This window comes from Physeter macrocephalus, chromosome 18, assembly GCF_002837175.3.
Source record: "Physeter macrocephalus isolate SW-GA chromosome 18, ASM283717v5, whole genome shotgun sequence".
NCBI lineage: Eukaryota > Metazoa > Chordata > Mammalia > Artiodactyla > Physeteridae > Physeter > Physeter macrocephalus.
The window spans coordinates 36,307,324-36,330,071 of NC_041231.1; the positions used below are offsets into that span (position 1 = coordinate 36,307,324).

The following is a 22,748-nucleotide window of genomic DNA, read 5'->3' on the forward strand; positions in this document are numbered from 1 at the left end:
CAACCTAAGTGTCCATCGACAGATGAATGGATAAAGAAGATGTGGCACATATATACAATGAAATATTATTCAGCCATAATAAGAAATGAAATTGAGTTATTTGTAGTGAGGTGGATGGACCTAGAGTCTGTCATACAGAGTGAAGTAAGTCAGAAAGAGAAAAACAAATACCATATGCTAACACATATATATGGAATATAAAATAAAAAATAAAATGGTTCTGAAGATCCTAGGAGCAGGACAGGAATAATGACGCAGATATAGAGAATGGGCTTCAGGACACGGGGAGGGGAAAGTTAAGCTGGGATGAAGTGAGAGAGTGGCATTGACGTGTATACACTACCAAATGTAAAGTATATAGCTAGTGGGAAGCAGCCGCATAGCACGGAGATCAGCTCAGTGCTTTGTGACCACCAGAGGGGTGGGATAGGGAGGGTGGGAGGGAGACGCAAGAGGAAGGGGATATGGGGATATATATATATACGTATAGCTGATTCACTTTGTTATAAAGCAGAAACTAACAAGAGTGTACAGCAATTATACTCCACTAAAGATGTTAAAAAAAAAAGATACCATTAAGAAAATGAAAAGGCAAGCTACAGGCCAAGAGAATATATTTGCAAATTATCTGATAAAGAATTTGTGTCCAGAATGTAAAGAACTCTTACCCCTTAATGATAAAAAGGGAAATATTCCAATTTAAAAATGGATAAAAGATCTAAATAGACATTTCATCAAAAAAGATATGTTAATGGATAATAAGCACATGAAAAGATATTCAACATATTTGCCTTTAGGGAAATGCAAATTAAAACCACAATGAGATACCACTATATGCCCATTCAAATACCTCAAATAAAAAAGATAGACAATAGCAAGTGTTGACAAGGATGTGGAGAAATTGGAACGCTTATATTTTTCTGGTAGAAATGTAAAATCTTTCAGCCACTTTGGAAAACAGTTTGACAGTTTCTTAAAAGGTCAAACATACACTTATCATTTATCCCAGCAATTCCTACCAATGAGAAATGACAATGTATGTTCATCCAAAGATTTGCACACAAATGTTCATGGAAGGATTATTCATAATAGCCCCGAACTGAAAGCATTCCAAATGTCCATCAACTTGTGAATGAATCAACCAAATATGATATATCCATATAATGGAAAACTATCCACCAGTAAAAAGGAATGAACTTCTGTCACAAACTACGTATAGATGAACGTCAAACACACTGTTAAGTGAACAAAGCCAGACACAAAAGACCACATAATACATGATTCCATTTATATGAAATTTTCAGAAGTTGTAAACCTATAGAGACCAAAAGCAAATCAGTGGTTGCCTAGGACTGGAGGTGGGAGTGAGGATTGACTGTATATGAGGTCAAGGGAACTTTTTGCAGTGATGGAAATTTTTTAGAACTGAATCTTGGTAATGGTTGCACAACTGTATAAATTTACTGAAAAGCCCATTGAATTGTATACTTTAAAATGGTGAATTCTATAGTATGTAAATTATACCTATTAAAAGCTGTTTGAAAAAAGATGTACATTGTATTAGTTAGGATCTAATGAGGGAAGCAGAACCAGTAGATTATATATATACCCTATATGTATCCATTGTTTGTATGTTTATATATAGGGTTTCTTACAGGGAACTGGCTTATGTAACTGTGGGGGCTCGTGAAGCAAGTCCATAATCTGTAGGGGCAGGCTTTCAGGAAGGAAAGCCAGAGAGGGGAGAGCACCTGTACACCTAGCTGCTGTTTGGAGCCTAACTCAGGGCATGTCTAAAACTTTTTAAAAGGACTTCCACTGATTGAGTGAGGCCCACACAGATAATCTCCCTAGATTAACATCAATTTACAGGGGACTTGAATTACATCTGGAAAATCTCTTCACAGCAGCCCTAGATTAGTGTTTGATTGAGTAACTGGGAGAAGGTGAGTGCATGATATAATACTGTCCTCCGTTCAGTTCTGTAGTTTAGCCTAACCAAATTGACATGTCAAAAAAAATCACAGAAAGACAAATATCATATGATATTGCTTATATGTGGAATCTGAAAAAATGATACGAATGAATTTATTAACAAAGCAGAAATTGACTCACAGACATAGAAAACAAACTTATGGTTACCAAAGGGGAAAGGTGGGGGGAGGGATAAATTAGGAGTTTGTGATTAAAATATACACACTACTATATATAAAATAGATAACAAATAAGGACCTACTGTATAGCATGGGAAACTATACTCAATATCTTGTAATAACCCATAATGGAAAAGTATCTTAAAAAAGAATATAAATATATATATATATAATCACTTTGCTGTACACCTGAAACTAACACAACATTGTAAATCAACTATATTTCAATAAAATTTTTAAAAAAGACACTGTGACAAAAAAAGTCACATACAAGTGTTTTGTTTTCCACAGAAAGTTTGTTTTCACAAGCTAGGAGGAATTTCAGTTTGTTCTTTCACTGATTCAAATGACATTTTTAGAGGAACAACTGTTTGCTAGACACAATAGTGTAGGCTGTACTCTCATTAAAAAAAATTCTTTACATGCTGACTGGCACATAGAAGATGCTCAAATATTTGTTGAATGAATATGCCATTAATACACCACCAGGATTTATTTATCTACCAATTTTATTTATGCACATGGTATTTGTGTAGGCTATTATCATTTAGATGGAGTATCCATTGTGCAGCCTCAAATAGCAAAGTTTCACATTTCTCTCTTCATGCATACTCAAAAAATTTACACAGCTTAATCTTCTCTGCCAAAAATTTTCTGAAAGAAGTGCTGTCTAAACAAATACTGAATAGAGAAATAAGATAAAATCTTGATTAGTTATAATATTTACAGGGAAGTCGCTAGGGGGACACTTGAAGACTTGATCCTCCTTGAGAGTGTTTATATAAATCTATTTTCCAACAGATCCAAATTTCCAGTTTTGCAGTTTTCCACAATTTGAAGATCCTGATTCTGTGCCCTTTCTAAGGGAAGACAGGTAAAAAAGTCTCATTCTCCGACCCTCCATTTACTCGAGTAATGAATTATTGTTGTGACAGGTAATCCTAATCTGTGGCAGCTCAGCAACTGCCTCTCCAGGCAACATTTGCCCAGTCTCTCCAGTTGCGACCGCGACAGTTTCTATGGCGACAACTTTGTTTCTATGCGGCAGGCGACTGCCCAGCTCGGCAGGACCCCGTAGGGCGTTCCGGAGGTTTCAACCCTTGTTTTCTCTCTTCCTTTCACCATTGGAGAAGTTCATTGAACGTTCCCCTCTTATCTGAGGAGCCGGGAAGTAGTGAAAACAATCAGAGAGGTACTTTCTTGTCCTCAGCTTTTCTCTTCACCCCTCTCCCAGGGCAGGAGATTTTGAACTGGGCGCCAGCAGAAACTGTCTTTTTCAAGGCAGGAATCTCCAAATTGTGTGGGCATCTGCAGCAAATGCAGTTGATATCACAGTTAATTATTCAGCATTTATATGACATTTTAGATTTCTTATGCACTTAGTATGCCTATTTTTGTTTGATCATAGTATGGCTTTCTAGGAAGGTAGCAAAACTAAGATACAATAGTGATGTTTAAAAATATTAATGATGTTAAAGTATCAGCTTTTTGGGGAGAGGGATTATACCTCAACAACTGGATTTTGTTGTTGTTGTTGTGATTTGCTTCTTAGGGAAAATTTGAACTCTAAATTTTAGAACTGTACAGGTATTCAGAGAGCAGCTAATCCAGTTCCTTAATTTCAGCCATGAGGAAACTGAAGCCCTCACTCACCGGGAAATGACTGGCTTCATTTCTTCATAGCAGTGAATGGTAAAGCTCTGACAGGAATCCCTGCACATTTAGCTCAACTGCCATCCTTGGGAAAAAGATATAAAGACGCCTAGAATTTTTGATATTGATATGAAATGAATATATCGAGGCTACCATTTTTTTTGTTTGTTTGTTTTTTGGCGGTACGCGGGCCTCTCACTGTTGTGGCCTCTCCCATTGCGGAGCACAGGCTCCGGATACGCAGGCTCAGCGGCCATGGCTCACGGGCTCACGGGCCTAGCCGCTCCGTGGCATGTGGGATCTTCCCGGACCGGGGCACGAACCTGTGTCCCCTGCATCGGCAGGCGGACTCTCAACCACTGCGCCACCAGGGAAGCCCGAGGCTAGCTTTTACAATAATGGCTTTACGGACTTTGTCTCCTCAGGGTATATTTTAATCTTTAGGGGACCAAGATGTCAGATACAAACAAAACTGCCATTGCAGCAGAAAAAGAGGCTCTGAACTTGAAGTTACCTCCCATTGTTCGTCCCCCGGAAGACATAGGTGTTGGCGCACCAGCACAAAGTAAGCTGCTGAGTTACAGAAGATCCAAGGAGCAGCAGAAGACAATTAATCAGTTAGTGTAAGTAGCATATTAGTAAATAATCCTTATTTGGAATTTGAGTGAAATACTTAAGTGTTTGTATTCTCATAAAAAGTTTAACTATTTAGGTTGTTCATGGTCAAAATATCATCTTCAAATTCAAGTAGGAAAACAATTAAAAAAGTAATTGTAATGATAGTAAATGTTATATAGTGCTTACAGTGTTTATTCTAAGCATTGTTTTTATTGTTTTACCTATACTTCTCACAACAACCCTATGCGGTGGGTACTATTGTTATTTCTATTTATAGATGAGTAAACTGACGTGCAGAGAAGTTAAATAACTTGCCGAAGGTCTCACAGCTTGAGTTTAGACCCTGACAGTCTAGTCCTAGAGTTCACATACTTTGAACACCACGCTATTCCTCCTTGTGATATATGATAACCATACTGGTCCCTGAAAGTAAAACCAAGTAACTGGCCCTCTATAAATAGCATTGCACTGGAGCAAATACTTAATAAAATAGCTTGAAACTACTTGTACTTAAAATTTTTTCTATACAAAAGAAAATACAGTCTAACATCCTACCCTTTCCCCTCCAATTTAGTGGAAATTAAAACTAATTTAGGTACCAGCTACCAAAGGCACTGATAAGGATGGTTCAGTCAATTCAGCAGTTACTGAGAATTTCCTAGGTACCTGACTCTGCTGGGCTCTGGGGATAAATAAGGAGAAAAAGACATTGAGCTCATCTGTAAGCTTTGAACCTAACACTGAAACTATAAAACAGGGAATTTCTCTCTGGTGGATTTCTGCTTCTCTTTCTGCATTCTCTTTCCCTCTTTGGTCTGCCTCCTTTATACATATTTTGCAAATGACTAAGTTTTACTCTCTGTTACATTGTTGATGATCATATTGTTGATGATCATATTGTTGCTAGTTAAAATAATTTAAGTTTTTGCTGATTTTACTTTCCTTATAATTAAACAGGTCTGTTAATCATATAACTTCTTTAAATTTACATTATTATTAGTCTGTCAATCTTCTAATCATATTTAAATCCAAACTTATAAGGTATATTAACTAATGGCAGTATATGTATTGTTAGATACCCTTTACCCCTTTAATTTCTAAGACTCTAATCAATGTTTCAGTAGACTTAGAGAATAGAAAAAGGGGTTCCTTAGGAGTTACATATTGTTCTTGCTCCAAAACCTTTCATAATCTCAGAATGCCATGTTGAACTACTTGCAGTTCCATAGTTTTACATTTAGTGAAAAATAAATTTCACAATTGCTCCCTGTAGTTTCCTTCACTGAAAGTCTGTCTGAATACTTATACAATTTATTCAAGGCTTAGTTTATTAATCACCTCCTCTGGAAAGCTTTCTCCTAATCCCCTTTGTGCAGCTTTAACCCTGTCTACATATTCTCTTACATCTATTTAACAGATATTAAATATCTACTGTTATCCAGACACTGTGCTTGTTACTAGAAAGACCACAGAGAACACAACAGAAAGGACTTTAGTCTTTCAGAAGCTTATATTCTGGTGGGAGGAGGCAGATAGTAAACACATTAGAAAAAAAAAAGTATGTTAACTCTTTAGATGGTGATAGATACTATGAAGAAATAAAATAGTGGGATAGAGAGTGACAGGGAAGATGTTTCTAGGAACATTGCAGGAAAGTCCCGTGGAGATGATATATAGAGTTCTAAAGAATAAGAAGCTTGTCATTTAAATAAACATGAGAACACCAGTGTAGCAAAGGGAATAGCAAGCACGAAAGCCCTGAAATGTGAATGCTTTCGGTGTGTTCAGGAATTGACTAAGGTCAATGTCACTAGAGTATCAGGGACCTGCGGAAGAGTATTATCAAGTGAGGTCTGTGGATAGAGAGTTCCAGGAGTAAGGTGGGATGTAAGGAGTCCTGGGCAGAACTGACCCCTCTGCTGGGACCAGTTCCTGGGAACACTTGGCTGAGAAAAGATCAAAAATTGTTTCGTAGCTTTCCAGATTCCCATGAATGAGCCACTTCTTCCTTGGCCACTACCTCCCTCTTGATTCAGACCAGCCTTTCTCTCCTTCACTGTATGTAGTCTCTTACACAGTCTTTTGAAATTATCCAATTTTGTGTAACTGTTTTTGATTGTTAACACAGAAAGTAAAACCAGAGAGTGAAAACGCTAGCTCTTACATTATTCTCAGCTCTTTTTATTTATATCAGTAGGAGAAAACACACTCCAGGAAATTATTGCTATATTAAAGGGTGACATTTATATATAAAGAGCTCAAGTAAGTTAGGCATATTTATGTTGGGATCATTACAGTGCAAGGTAGCTAGTGCCAACTAGCATACCAAAGTATAAGGCAAACTCCTTCAAAGTATTGATCACTGAGAGCTAGGCTGCTCACAGAGAAAATGACGGATGAAGGGGAGTCTGGCCTGGGCCTTGACAATTAACAAAGAAAAGAGGAAGGAGGATATTCCAGGCACATTTTCTACTCCATGTGAGAAAGCCTTAGGAATTTTGTTTTTCCTATTTTTTTTTTTTTTTTTTTTTTGTGGTACGTGGGCCTCTCATTGCTGCGGTCCTCCCCGCTGCGGAGCACAGGCTCCGGACGCACAGGGCCAGCGGCCATGGCCCACGGGCCCAGCTGCCCGGCGGCACACGGGACCCTCCCGGACCGGGGCATGAACCCGCGCCCCTTGCATCGGCAGACGGACTCCCAACCACTGAGCCACCATGGAAGCCCAGGAATTTTGTTTTTAATAGATCTTTATTGGAGTATAATTGCTTCACAATACAGTGTTAGTTTCTGTTGCACAACAAAGCAAATCAGCCATATGCATAGATATGTCCCCATATCCCCTTCCTCTTGAGTCTCCCTCCCATGCTCCCTATCCCACCCTCTAGGTCATTGCAAAGCACTGAGCCGATCTCCCTGTGCTATTTTTCACCAGCCAACTATTTTACATTTGGTAGTATATGTATGTCGATGCTACTCTCACTTAGCCCCAGCTTCGCCCTCCCACCCCATGTCTTCAAGTCCATTTTCTATGTCTATCTCTTTATTCCTGCCCTGCAACTAGGTTCATCAATACCTTTTTTTTTAAGATTCCATATATATGTGTTAGCATACGGTATTTGTTTTTCTCTTTCTGACTTACTTCACTTTGTATGACAGACTCTAGGTCCATCCACCCCACTACAAATAACTCAATTTAGTTTCTTTTTATGGCTGAGTAATATTCCATTGTATATATATATGCCACATCTTCTTTATCCATTCATCTGTCGATGGACACGTTTTAAAGAACCTCCATACTGTTTTCCATAGTGGTTGTATCAATTTACATTCCCATCAACAGTGCAAGAGGGTTCCCTTTTCACCACACCCTTTCCAGCATTTATTATTTCTAGATTTTTTGATAATTGCCATTCTGACCAGAGTGAGTTAATACCTCATTGTAAGGAGGTACAAGATGGTGGAAGAGTAAGACGTGGAGTTCACCTTCCTCCCCACAAATACATCAGAAATGCATCTACGTGTGGAACAACTCCTACAGAACACCTACTGAACGCTTACAGAAGACCTCAGACTTCCCAAAAGGCAAGAAACTCCCCACGTACCTGGGCAGGGCAAAAGAAAAAAGAAAAGACAGAGACTAAAGAATAGGGATGGGACCTGCACCAGTGGGAGGGAGCTGTGAAGGAGGAAAGGTTTCCACACACTAGGAAGACCCTTCGCGGGTGGAGACTGTGGGTGGCAGAGGGAGAAGCTTCGGAGCCACGGAGGAGAGCGCAGCAACAGGGGTGTGGAGGGCAAAGTGGAGAGATTCCTGCACAGAGGATCAGTGCCGACCAGCCCTCACCAACCCGAGAGGCTTGTCTGCTCACCCGCCGAGGCGGGCGGGGTCTGGGAGCTGAGGCTCGGCTTCGGTCGGATCCCAAGGAGAGGACTGGGGTTGGCTGCATGAACACAGCCTGAAGGGGGCTAATGTGCCACAGCTAGCCGGGAGGGAGTCCGGGAAAAAGTCCGGAGCTGCTGAAGAGGCAAGAGACTTTTCTTGCCTCTTTGTTTCCTGGTGCGCGAGGAGAGGGGATTAAGAGCGCAGGTTAAAGGAGCTCCAGAGACAGGCGCGAGCCGCGACTATCAGCGTGGACCCCCAAGACGAGCATGAGACACTAAGGCTCCTGCTGCAGCCACTAAGAAGCCTGTGTACAAGCACAGGTCACTATCCACACCTCCCCTCCTGGGAGCCTGTGCAGCCCGCCACTGCCAGGGTCCCGTGATCCAGGGATAACTTCCCCAGGAGAATGCACGGTGCGCCTCAGGCTGGGGCAATGTCACACCGGCCTCTGCCGCCGCAGGCTTGCCCCGCATCCTACTCCTTCCTCCCCCCGGCCTGAGTGAGCCAGAGACCCCGAATCAGCTGCTCCTTTAACCCCATTCTGTCTGAGCGAAGAACAGACACCCTCAGACGACCTACATGCAGAGACGGGGCCAAATCCAAAGCTGAAACCCGGGAGCTGTGCGAACAAGGAAGAGAAAGGGAAATCTCTCCCAGCAGCCTCAGGAGCAGCGGATTAAATCTCCACAATCAACTTGATGTACCCTGCATCTGTGGAATACCTGAATAGACCACGAATCATCCCAAATTGAGGAGGTGGACTTTGGGAGCAAAAATATGTATATATTTTTCCCTTTTTCTCTTTTTGTGAATGTGTATGTGTATGCTTCTGTGTGTGATTTTGTCTGTATAGCTTTGCTTTGACCATTTCTCCTAGGGTTCTGTCTGTCCGTTTTTTTTACTTAAAAATTTATTTTCTTAATTATTTTTTATTTTAATAACTATATTTTACTTTATTTTAAGTTATTTTTTCTTTCTTCCTTCCTTCCTTCCTTCCTTCCTTTCTTTCTTTCTTTCTTTCTTTCTTTCTTTCTTTTTTTCTCCCTTTTATTCTGAGCCATGTGGATGACAGGCTCTTGGTGCTCTAGCCAGGCATCAGGGCTGCGCCTCTCAGGTGGGACAGCCAAGTTCAGGACACTGGTCCACAAGAGACCTCCCAACTCCATGTAATATCAAAAGGCGAAAATCTCCCAGAGATCTCCATCTCAACGCCAAGACCCAGCTCCACTCAACAACCAGCAAGCTACAGTGCTGGACACCCTATGCCAAACAACTAGCAAGACAGGAACACAACCCCATCCATTAGCAGAGAGGCTGCCTAAAATCATAATAATGCCACAGACACCCCAAAACACACCACCAGATGTAGACCTGCCCACCAGAAAGGCAAGATCCAGCCTCATCCACCAGAACACAGGCACTAGTCCCCTCCACCAGGAAGGCTACACAACCCACTGAACCAACCTTAGCCACTGGGGACAGACACCAAAAACAAAGGGAACTACTAACCTGCAGCTTGTGAAAAGGAGACCCCAAACATAGTTAAGTTAAGCAAAATGAGAAGAGAGAGAAACACACAGCAGATGAAGGAGCAAGGCAAAAACCCAACAGACCTAACGAAGAGGAAATAGGCAGTCTACCTGAAAAAGAATTCAGAGTAATGATAGTAAAAATGATCCAAAATCTTGGAAATAGGTTGAAGACAATACAAGAAACGTTTAACAAGGACCTAAAAGAACGAAAGAGCAAACAAACAGTGATGAACAACACAATAAATGAAATTAAAAATTCTCTAGAAGGGATCAATAGCAGGATAACTGAGGCAAAAGAACGGATAAGAAATAAAAAAATACCTAGAAACAAGTGACAATGAAAACACGACGACCCAAAAACTATGGGCTGCAGCAAAAGCAGTTCTAAGAGGGAAGTTTATAGCAACACAGTTCTACCTTTAGAAACAAAAAACATCTCAAATAAACAACCTAACTTTATGCCTAAAGCAATTCGAGAAAGAAGAACAAAAAAACCCCAAAGTTAGCAGAAGGAAAGAAATCATAAAGATCAGATCAGAAATAAATGAAAAAGAAATGAAGGAACTGATAGCAAAGATCAATACAACTAAAAGCTGGTTCTTTGAGAAGATAAAAGAAATTGATAAGCCATTACTCTGACTCATCAAAAAAAAAAGGGAAAAGACTCAAATCAATAGAATTAGAAATGAAAAAGGAGATGTAACAACTGACACTGCAGAAATACAAAGGATCATGAGAGATTACTACAAGCAACTATATGCCAATAAAATGGACAACCTGGAAGAAATGGACAAATTCTTAAAAATGCACAACCTTCCGAGACTGAACCAGGAAGAAACAGAATATGAACAGGCCAATCACAATCACTGAAATTAAAACTGTGATTAAAAGTCTTCCAACAAACAAAAGCGCAGGACCAGATTGATTCACAGGCAAATTCTATCAAACATTTAAAGAAGAGCTAACACCTATCCTTCTCAAACTCTTCCAAAATATAGCAGAGAGAGGAACACTCCGAAACTCATTTTACGAGGCCACCATCACCCTGATACCAAAAGCAGACAAAGATGTCACAAAGAAAGAGAACTACAGGCTAATATCACTGCTGAGCATAGATGCAAAATTCCTGAACAAAATACTAGCAAACAGAATCCAACAGCACATTAAAAGGATCAAACACCATGATAAAGTGGGGTTTATCCCAGGAATGCAAGCATTCTTCAATATACGCAAATCAATCAATGTAATACACCATATTAACAAATTGAAGGAGAAAAACCATATGATCATCTCAATAGATGCAGAGAAAGCTTTTGACAAAATTCAACACTGATTTATGAAAAAAACCTCCAAAAAGTAGGCATAGAGGGAACTTTCCTCAACATAATAAAGGCCAAATATGACAAACCCACAGCCAACATCATCCTCAATGGTGAAAAACTGAAAGCATTTCCTCTAAGATCAGGAACAAGACAGGGATGTCCACTCTCACCACTATTATTCAACATAGTTTTGGAAGTGCTAGCCGTGGCAATCAGAGAAGAAAAAGAAAGAAAAGGAATACAAATTGGAAAAGAAGAGTGAACTGTCACTGTTTGCAGATGACATGATGCTATACATAGAGATTCCTAAAGATGCCACCAGAAAACTACTAGAGCTAATCAATGAATTTGGTAAAGTTGCAGGATACAAAATTAATGCACAGAAATCTCTTGCATTCCTATACACTAATGATGAAAACATAGGCAGAACACTCTATGACATAAATCACAGAAAGATCCTTTTTGACCCACCTGCTAGAGAAATGGAAATAAAAACAAAAATAAACAAATGGGACCCTATGAAACTTAAAAGCTTTTGCACAGCAAAGGATACCATAAACTAGATGAAAAGGCAACTCTCAGAATGGGAGAAAATATTTGCAAATGAAGCAACTGACAAGGGATTAATCTCCAAAATTTAAAAGCAGCTCATGGAGCTCAACATCAAAGAAACAAACAACCCAATCCAAAAATGGGCAGAAGACCTAAATAGACATTTCTCCCAAGAAGATATACAGATTGCCAACAAACACATGAAAGAATGCTCAACATCATCAATCATTAGAGAAATGCAAATCAAAACTACAATGAGATATCATCTCACTTCAGTCAGAATGGCCATCATCAAAAAATCTACAAACAATAAATGCTGGGGATGGTGTGGATAAAAGGGAACCCTCCTGCACTGTTGGTGGGAATGTAAATTTATACAGCCACTATGGAGAACAGTATGGAGGTTCCTTAAAAAACTAAAAATAGAACTACCATATGACCCAGCAATCCCACTACTGGGTATATACCCAGAGAAAACCATAATTCAAAAAGAATAAAGAAGATGTGGCACATATATACAATGAAATATTACTCAGCCATAAAAAGAAATGAAATTGAGTTATTTGTAGTGGGGTGGATGCACCTAGAGTCTGTCATACAAAGTGAAGTAAGTCAGAAAGCGAAAAACAAATACCATATGCTAACACATATATATGGAATCTAAACAACAAAAAAAAGGTCATAAAGAACCTAGGGGCAAGATGGGAATAAAGAAGCAGACCTACTAGAGAATGGAGTTGAGGATACGGGGACGGGGAAGGGTAAGATGGGACAACGTGAGAGAGTGGCATGGACATATATACAGTATGAAATGTAAAATAGATAGCTAGTGGGAAGCAGCCGTATAGCCCAGGGAAATCAGCTCAGTTTTTTGTGACCACCTAGAGGGGTGGGAAAGGGAGGGTGGAAGGGAGGGAGACGCAAGAGGGAAGAGATATGGGCACATATGTATATGTATAACTGATTCACTTTGTTATAAAGCAGAAACGAACACACCATTGTAAAGCAATTATAGTCCAATAAAGATGTTAAAAAAAAAAGGTACAGATGTAAAAAAAAAAACCTCATTGTAGTTTTCATTTGCCTTTCTCTGATAATTAGTGACGTTGAGCATCTTTTCATGTGCTTCTTGGTCATCTGTATGTCTTCTTGGTGAAATGTCTATTTAGGTCTTCCACCCATTTTTCAATTCGATTGTTTGTTTGTTTGATATTGAGCTCCATGAGCTGTTTGTATATTTTGGAGATTAATCCTTTGTCTTTTGTTTCATTTGCAAATATTTTCTCCCATTCTGAGGGTTGTCTTTTGGTCTTGTTGATCGTTTCCTTTGCTGTACAAAAGCTTTTAAGTCCCATTTGTTTATTTTTGTTTTTATTTCTGTTACTCCAGAAGGTGGGTCAAAAAAGATCTTGCTGTGGTTTATGTCAAAGAGTGTTTTTCCTATAATTTCCTCTAAGAGTTTTATAGTGTCTGGTCTTATTAAGTATTTAATCCATTTTGAGTTTATTTTTGTGTATGGTGTTAGGGAGTATTCTAATTTCATTCTTTTACATGTAATTGTCCAGTTTTCCCAGCACCACTTATTGAAGAGGCTGTCTTTTCTCCATTGTATGTTCTTGCCTCCTTTGTCATAAATTCGGTGCCCATATGTGCATGGGTTTATCTCTGGGCATTCTAACTTGTACCATTGACCTATATTTCTGTTTTGTGTCAGTACCATACTGTCTTGATTACCATAGCTTTGTGGTATAGTTTGAAGTCAGGGAGGCTGATTCCTCCAACTCTGTTTTTCTTTCTCAAGATTGCTTTGGCTATTCGGGGTCTTTTGTGTTTCCATACAAAATGTAAATTTTTTTGTTCTAATTCTGTGAAGAATGCCATTGGTAGGTTGATAGGGATTGCATTGAATCTGTAGATTACTTAGTCATTTTCACAATATTGATTCTTCCAATCCAAGAACGTGGTATATTCTCCATCTGTTTATGTCATCTTTGATTTCTTTAATCAGTGTTTTATAGTTTTCTGAGTATAAGTCTTTTGCCACCTTAGGCAGGTTTATTCCTAGGTATTTTATTCTTTTTGTTGCAGTGGTTAATGGGAGTGTTTCCTTATTTTCTCTTCCTGATTTTTCATTGTTGGTGTATAGGAATGCCAGAGATTTCTGTGAATTAATTTTGTATCCTGCAACCTTACCAAATTCATTGATTAGTTGTAGTAGTTTTCTGGTGGCATCTTTAGGATTATCTATGTATAGTATCATGTCATCAGCAAACAGTACTTATCCCTCGTAGGCCTACTAATATATCGATCCCACCTAATATCTGCACTACTCTGCTTAGAAGGCATAGCACTATCCCTATTTATCTTTACAACCCTCACAACCCTAAATTTACACTTCACCCTAGCCAACATAGTTCCAATCATCCTTCTAGTCTTCACAGCCTGCGAAGCAGCTATCGGACTAGCTTTACTAGTCATGATCTCCAACACATATGGCACCGACTATGTCCAAAGCCTTAACCTCCTCCAATGCTAAAATTTATTATCCCCACTATCATACTAATACCACTAACCTGACTATCAAAAAACAATCTAATCTGAATCAACTCCACAACCCATAGCCTATTAATTAGCTTTACAAGTCTACTCCTCCTTACGCAATCCAATGATAATAACCTCAACTACTCCCTTACGTTCTTCTCTGACCCCCTCTCCACACCCCTCCTAATCTTGACCATATGACTCCTCCCCCTAATACTAATAGCAAGCCAATCACACCTCCTCAAAGAGCCCCTTGCCCGAAAAAAACTCTATATCACAATATTAATCACACTACAAGTATTCCTCATCATAACATTCACCGCCACAGAACTAATCCTATTTTATATTATATTTGAAGCTACGCTAGTCCCAACCCTCATCATTATTACCCGTTGAGGTAATCAGACAGAACGACTTAATGCAGGACTTTACTTCCTCTTCTATACACTGCTCGGATCACTCCCCTTACTAGTAGCACTAACTTACCTACAAAACACAACAGGAACCCTAAACTTCCTTCTAATACAATACTGAACCCAACCCTTATCAACCTCCTGATCCAACACTTTTATATGATTAGCCTGTATAATAGCCTTCATAGTAAAGATACCCCTTTACGGACTACACTTATGACTCCCCAAAGCACATGTAGAAGCCCCCATTGCAGGCTCCATGGTACTTGCAGCCGTACTATTAAAACTCGGTGGTTACGGCATACTACGAATCACACCCATACTTAACCCACTCACAGAACACATGGCTTACCCCTTCCTCATACTCTCACTATGAGGCATAATCATAACCAGCTCCATCTGTTTACGCCAAACAGACCTAAAATCACTTATCGCATACTCCTCAATCAGCCACATAGCACTCGTTATCACAGCCATTCTCATCCAAACCCCCTGAAGCTACATAGGAGCTACCACCCTAATAATCGCCCACGGTCTCACCTCATCCATACTATTCTGCCTAGCAAATTCAAACTACGAACGAATTCACAGCCGAACCATAATCTTAGCCCGAGGCCTACAAATCTTCCTCCCATTGATAGCAACCTGATGACTACTAGCAAGCCTAACAAACCTCGCCCTACCCCCTACAATCAACCTAATCGGAGAACTATTCGTAATAATATCCATATTCTCATGATCAAATCTCACCATCATCCTAATAGGAACAAACATCGTAATCACCACCCTATACTCCCTATATATGCTAATTACCACACAGTACGGCAAACACACATACCACGTCAACAACCTCACCCCCTCCTTCACACGAGAACATACCCTAATAGCTCTACATATCATTCCCCTCCTACTTCTCTCACTAAACCCTAAAATCATTCTAGGTCCCCTCTACTGTAAATATAGTTTAAGAAAAACACTAGCTTGTGGAGCCAGTAATAGAAGACTAAAACTTCTTATTTACCGAAAAAGTACTGCAAGAACTGCTAACTCACGCTTCCATATCTAACAATATGGCTTTTTCAAGCTTTTAAAGGATGGGAGTTATCCATTGGCCTTAGGAGCCAAAAAATTGGTGCAACTCCAAATAAAAGTAATAAACCTATTTACCTCCTTTACCCTACTCACATTACTAATCTTAATTATCCCAGTCATCACACCCAGCACAAACATCCACAAAAGCAACAAGTACCAAACCTATGTAAAAAACACCGTCTCCTGCGCCTTCCTCACCAGCCTGGTCCCAATAACAATATATCTTCATACAAACCAAGAAGTACTTATCTCAAATTGACACTGAATCACCATTCAAACCCTCAAACTGACACTCAGCTTCAAAATAGACTACTTCTCACTCATATTTATGCCCGTAGCACTATTTATCACGTGGTCTATCATAGAATTCTCAATATGATATATACACTCCGACCCGCACATCAACCTATTCTTTAAATACTTACTCCTCTTCCTCATCACCATACTAATCCTCGTCACCGCCAACAATCTCTTCCAACTCCTCATCGGCTGGGAAGGGGTAGGAATTATATCTTTCCTACTCATCGGCTGATGGTTCGGACGAACAAACGCAAACACAGCCGCTCTCCAAGCAATCCTATACAACCGCATCGGAGACATTGGATTTCTCACATCAATAGCATGATTCCTCTCAAACATGAATACATGGGACCTACAACAAATCTTCGCGCTTAACCAAAATACCCCAAACCTTCCCCTCATAGGACTAATATTAGCCGCAGCTGGAAAATCAGCTCAATTTGGACTACACCCCTGACTCCCCTCTGCAATAGAGGGCCCCACTCCTGTCTCAGCCCTACTTCACTCGAGCACAATAGTTGTAGCAGGAATCTTCCTACTTATCCGCTTCCACCCTCTAATAGAAAACAACAAACTCGCCCAAACAACAGCCCTATCTCTAGGCGCTCTTACCACCCTATTTACAGCCATCTGCGCCCTCACCCAGAATGATATTAAAAAAATCATCGCCTTCTCCACCTCCAGCCAACTAGGATTGATGATAGTAACAGTCGGCCTCAACCAACCTTATCTAGCATTCCTACACATCTGCACACACGCCTTCTTCAAAGCTATACTATTCCTATGCTCCGGCTCCATCATCCACAACCTAAACAATGAACAAGACATTCGAAAGATAGGAGGACTATTCAAAGCCCTCCCTTTCACCACCACAGCCCTCATCACTGGTTGCCTCGCATTAACCGGAATACCATTCCTCACCGGATTTTACTCCAAAGACCCAATCATTGAAGCCGCCACTTCATCTTATACCAACGCCTGAGCCCTACTATTAACACTAACAGCCACCTCCCTCACAGCCGTTTACAGCACCCGCATCATCTTCTACACGCTACTAAACCAACCCCGATTCCCTCCCCACATTACCATCAACGAAAACAACCCCTCACTAATCAACCCCATCATACGATTAATACTCGGAAGCATCTTCGCCGGCTTCATCCTATCCAACAACATCCCTCCCATAACCACCCCCCTAATAACCATCCCCCTATACCTAAAACTAACCGCCCTTACAATAACGACCCTAGGCTTCATTATCGCATTTGAAATTAATCTCAACACACAAAACCTAAAATACAACCTCCCTTCAAACCCCACCAAATTCTCCCTCTCACTAGGATATTTCCCCACAATCATACACCGCCTACCCCCTGACCTATATCTAACAATAAGCCAAAAACTAGCTACCTCCTCACTAGACATGACATGACTAGAAAACATCTTACCAAAAACCACAGCCCTCATCCAACTAAAAGCCTCTATACTAACCTCAAACCAACAAGGCCTCATTAAACTATATTTCCTGTCTTTCCTCATCACCATTACCCTCTTTACACTCCTACTTAACTGCCCCGGGTAATCTCCATAATAACCACAACACCAATAAACAATGACCACCCCATAACAACTATTAACCAAGCACCATAACTATACAACGCAGCAACCCCCTCTGCCTCGCCCCCAGAAAACCCAGAATCCCCTACATCACAAACTACCCAATCCCCCAACCCATTAAACCCAGACACAACCTCCACCTCTCCACCCTCCAATACATATGCCATTATCAAAAACTCAACCACCAATCCCAAAAGAAATCCTCCCAATACAACCTTATTAGAAACTCAGACCTCAGGATACTGCTCAGTAGCCATAGCCGTAGTATAACCAAACACAACCAGCATCCCCCCTAAATAAATTAAAAAGACTATTAACCCCAAAAACGAACCACCAAAACTCAAGACAATCCCACACCCCACACCACCACCTACAATCAACCCAAATCCCCCATAAATGGGCGAGGGCTTTGAAGAAACCCCCACAAAACTAACTACGAATATAATACTCAAGACAAAAACAAAATATATTATCATCATTCCTACATGGACTCAAACCACGACCAATGACATGAAAAGTCACCGTTGTTATTCAACTACAAGAACACTAATGACCAACATCCGAAAATCACACCCATTAATAAAAATCATTAACAATGCATTCATCGACCTCCCTACCCCATCAAACATTTCCTCATGATGAAACTTCGGCTCCCTACTTGGACTCTGCCTGATCATACAAATCCTAACAGGCCTATTCCTAGCAATACACTACACACCAGACACAACAACCGCTTTCTCATCAATCACACACATTTGCCGAGACGTCAATTACGGCTGGACCATCCGATACCTACATGCAAACGGAGCTTCCATATTTTTCATTTGCCTTTACACTCACATGGGCCGTGGCCTGTACTACGGCTCCTACATCTTCCAAGAAACATGAAACGTTGGAATGATACTCCTAATCACAGTAATAGCCACCGCATTCGTAGGTTACGTACTGCCCTGAGGACAAATATCATTCTGAGCCGCAACCGTTATCACAAACCTTCTATCAGCAATTCCCTATATCGGCACCACCCTAGTAGAGTGAGTTTGAGGCGGTTTCTCCGTAGATAAGGCAACACTGACACGCTTCTTCACTCTCCACTTCATCCTCCCCTTTATCACCCTAACACTAACAATAGTACATCTCCTATTTCTCCATGAAACAGGATCCAACAACCCCACAGGAATTCCCTCCAACATAGACAAAATCCCATTCCACCCCTACCACACAATCAAAGACACCATAGGTGCCCTACTACTAATCCTATCCCTACTTACACTAACCCTGTTCGCACCCGACCTGCTAGGAGATCCTGACAACTACACCCCAGCAAATCCACTAAATACCCCAACACACATCAAACCAGAATGGTATTTCCTATTCGCGTACGCCATCCTACGATCTGTCCCCAATTCTTACATATTACATAAAATTATTGATCGTACATAGGACATACCCTTAAATCAATCCCAGTCCCTTGAAACTATGAAATCCCGGATTAGATCACGAGCTTAATCACCATGCCGCGTGAAACCAGCAACCCGCTCGGCAGGGACTCACTATTATTGTATCTCAAGCCCATTTCTCGGAAGCCGTGCTACTCCGTGGTCTTTCCAAGGCCTCTAGTTGCCATTCTCAGGGTCATAACTCGAGGCACCTGCGCTAGTTCCAGCTTTTTCCAAGGCCTCGGCTTGGACCTGAGAGCAGGAGCCTCCACCCTATTAATCACTCACGGGGGGAGTTATAGGCATCTGGTCGTTTTTTTTTTGGGGGGGGAATTTGCATCGGCTACCCTATGGCCAACGGGGCGGCCCCGTCACAGGCAGAGTTGGTCTTAGCCGTAAGACCAATGCTATGAGACTAGATATCAATTACAGGAAAAAATCTGTAAAAAATACAAACACAAGGAGGCCAAACAATACACTACTTAATAACCAAGAGATCACTGAAAAAATCAAAGTTAGCAGAACAGTGACAGTTTTACTTCTTCTTTTCCAATTTGGATTCCCTTTGTTTCTTTTTCTTCTCTGATTGCTGTGGCTAGGACTTCCAAAGCTATGGTGAGTAGAGTGGCGGTAGTGGACCTCTTGTCTTGTTCCTGATCTTAGAGGAAATGCTTTCAGTTTTTCACCATTGAGTATGATGCTTGCTGTGGGTTTGTCATATATGGCCTTTATTATGTTGAGGTAGGTTCCCCCATGCCCATTTTCTGGAGAATTTTTATCATAAATGGGTGTTGAATTTTGTTGAAAGCTTTCTCTGCATCTATTGAGATGATCATATGGTTTTTATAAAAACATATGGTTTTTATTCCTTAATTTGTTAATGTGGTGTGTCACAGTGACTTATTTGCGTATATTGAAAAATCCTTGCATCCCTGGGATAAATCCCACTTGATCATGGTGTATGATCCTTTTAATGTGTTGTTGGATTCTGTTTGCTAGTATTTTGTTCAGGGTTTTTGCATCTATGTTCATCAGTGATATAGGTCTTTAATCTTTTTTTTTTGGATATCTTTTTCTGGTTTTGGTATTAGGGTGATGGTGGCTTTGTAGAACGAATTTGGGAGTGTTTCTCCCTCTGCAATTTTTTAGAAGAGTTTGAGAAGAATCAGTATTAGCTCTTCTCTAAATGTTTGACAGAATTCACCTGTGAAGCCATCTGGTCCTGAACTTTTGTTTGTTGGAATATTTTAAATTATGGTTTCAATTTCATTACTTGTGATATGTCTGTTTATATTTTCTAATTTTTCCTGGTCAGTCTTGGAAAATTGTACCTTTCCAAGAGTTTGTCCATTTCTTCATGGTTGTCCATTTTATTGGCATATAGTTGTTTGTAGTAGTGTCTTATAATCCTTTTAATTTCTGCAGTGTCAGTTGTGATTTCTTCATTTTCATTTCCAATTTTATTGATTTGCATCCTCTACCTTTTTTTCTTGATGAGTCTGGCTAAGGGTTTATCAATTTTATTTATCTTCTCAAAGAACCAGCTTTTAGTTTTATTGATCTTTGCTATTGTTTTCTTCATTTCTATTTCATTTATTTCTGCTCTGATATTTATGATTTCTTTCCTTCCACTGACTTTGGGTTTTCTTTGTTTTTCTTTCTCTAGTTGTTTTAAGTGTAGCATTAGGTTGTTTATTTGAGATTTTTCTTGTTTCCTGTGGTGAGATTGTATTGCTATAAACTTCCATCTTAAAACTGCTTTTGCTGCATCCCATAGTTTTTGTGTCATCGTGTTTTCATTTTGATTTACTCAGGCTCAGTAAGGCACAACAGGGAAATGAGGCTATTCATAAAAGCTAATTCAGTCTTAGTCTCTTTTAATAAATGAAGAATGTCTAGAATGTGGGAGAGAAAATTTTCACTCTCCATTGGTCAAGCAACATCTGGAATTCTGGGGTCACACTATAAGAGGGATGTTGCTAAACCATTATAGCTACCAAGGAGTGAGGAATTTTGAAACTACCTAATTTGAAGGGAAATGATTTGCTTAATGGGGAGGAGTTTAGACAGGCCTGAGTTCATATCCCATCTCTACAGCTTATTTTTTTTTTTTTTTTTTTTTTTTTTTTTTTTTGTGGTATGCGGGCCTCCCTCTGCTGTGGCCTTTCCCGTTGCGGGGCACAGGCTCCGGACGCGCAGGCCCAGCGGCCATGGCTCACGGGCCCAGCCGCTCTGCGGCATGTGGGATCTTCCCAGACCGGGGCGTGAACCCGGTTTCCCTGCATCGGCAGGCGGACGCGCAACCACTGCGCCACCAGGGAAGCCCCTCTACAGCTTATTAATGTGAATTTGGCAAGTCAAGTAACTTTACTTATCCTCATCTTCCTATCTGTAAGATGGGGATAATATTATAATAGTTGTTACCTCTTAGGATTTCTGTGAGAGTTAAATGAGATCCATGCATATAAAGATCTTAGGCCAATGCCTAGAACATCATAAACTCACCCTAAATGGTAACTTTTATTGACAGGAATGGTCAAAGGAACTGAATAGGTATTACTAAGTTTTGGAAGGGTAACAAAGAAGAGGAATATGACTTTTTTATATAGCTCCAGAGAATAGAATTTAAAAGGATACAACTCAAGAAATTTATTTCTAAGAATATGAGCTAGCTAACAGTAAATTGAGCTACCTCAGAAAGTGATGAATGTCTTCTCCCCTCACCCATCCTGGGGTACAACTTGAAATTTTTGAGAGTATTCATGCATTAAATAAAGTACTAAACTAGATATGCAGAATCTTTTCCAAATCCACTATTCTGATCATTCATTCTACAGATATTTATTGACCTTGATGGACACTATCTAAGTGCTATGGATAGAGCAGTGAGCAAAACAGACATGATCTTTGTCTTTATGGCATTTACTAGTTTATGCTTTTATGGTTCTGGTGGCCATCCTTTCCTTCAAATTCCTTTTAGTTCTACTTTTGCTTCTGACCATGTCTCCTTTGCCTCCTTCAGTTGTTCTTCCTCATTCCTGTCATGCTTGGCATCCTTCAATCTTCTTTCTTAAGTCTCTTTTCTTTCCCTTTTATACTTTCTGCTTTGGCCATCTCTTCTAGTGTATTTAGCCTTACAAACTGACAGATTTGTCTTCCTAAAAACGTTCTCATGCTTAAAAACTCTTAGTGACTCCCCATTGTCTACTAATAAAAAAGCTTGCTATTTGAGACCCTTAGCTAGATATTCCAGTCCACTTCTCCAAACTTATCTCCATCTGGTTCCATAACTTCTGGGCAGATTGGACAACTCCTTTTTTTCAATTTTTGCCTTTGATTGTTCCATTGTCTTCCTGTTTCTTAGGGTCTTTATCTTTTCAGATCCATCTGCCCAGGAAAGCCACATCTCCAACTGAGATCCTCTTCTTCATTTCAAGCTTATTGCAAATGCTAACTTGTTCACATAACCTTCAAAGATACCTTCAGGTGGAAGTGAACTTGTCCCTCCTCTGAACCATCAGGGTCCCATACTTTTTATATGGCACTCTGACCTTATCTTCCTACCCTTTCAGTTTTTAAATTCCTTGAAACTTGTTGCTGCTATGTTTTAATAAAACCTAGTAGGGTATCTTG

The 22,748-nt window shown here is 40.1% G+C and overlaps 1 protein-coding gene across 1 annotated transcript in view; it reads left to right on the plus strand.

The window, feature by feature from the left end:
- The first annotated feature begins 3,020 nt into the window (after positions 1–3,020).
- Positions 3,021–22,748, plus strand: part of DNAH12 (dynein axonemal heavy chain 12) — a 233,836-nt gene continuing 214,108 nt past the window's right edge. The window contains exons 1-2 of the mRNA XM_024123804.3: positions 3,021–3,027; positions 4,251–4,429. Of these exons, the coding sequence (XP_023979572.1) occupies positions 4,260–4,429 (170 nt within the window). The 5' untranslated portion in view covers positions 3,021–3,027; positions 4,251–4,259. The remainder of the gene's footprint in view (positions 3,028–4,250; positions 4,430–22,748) is intronic.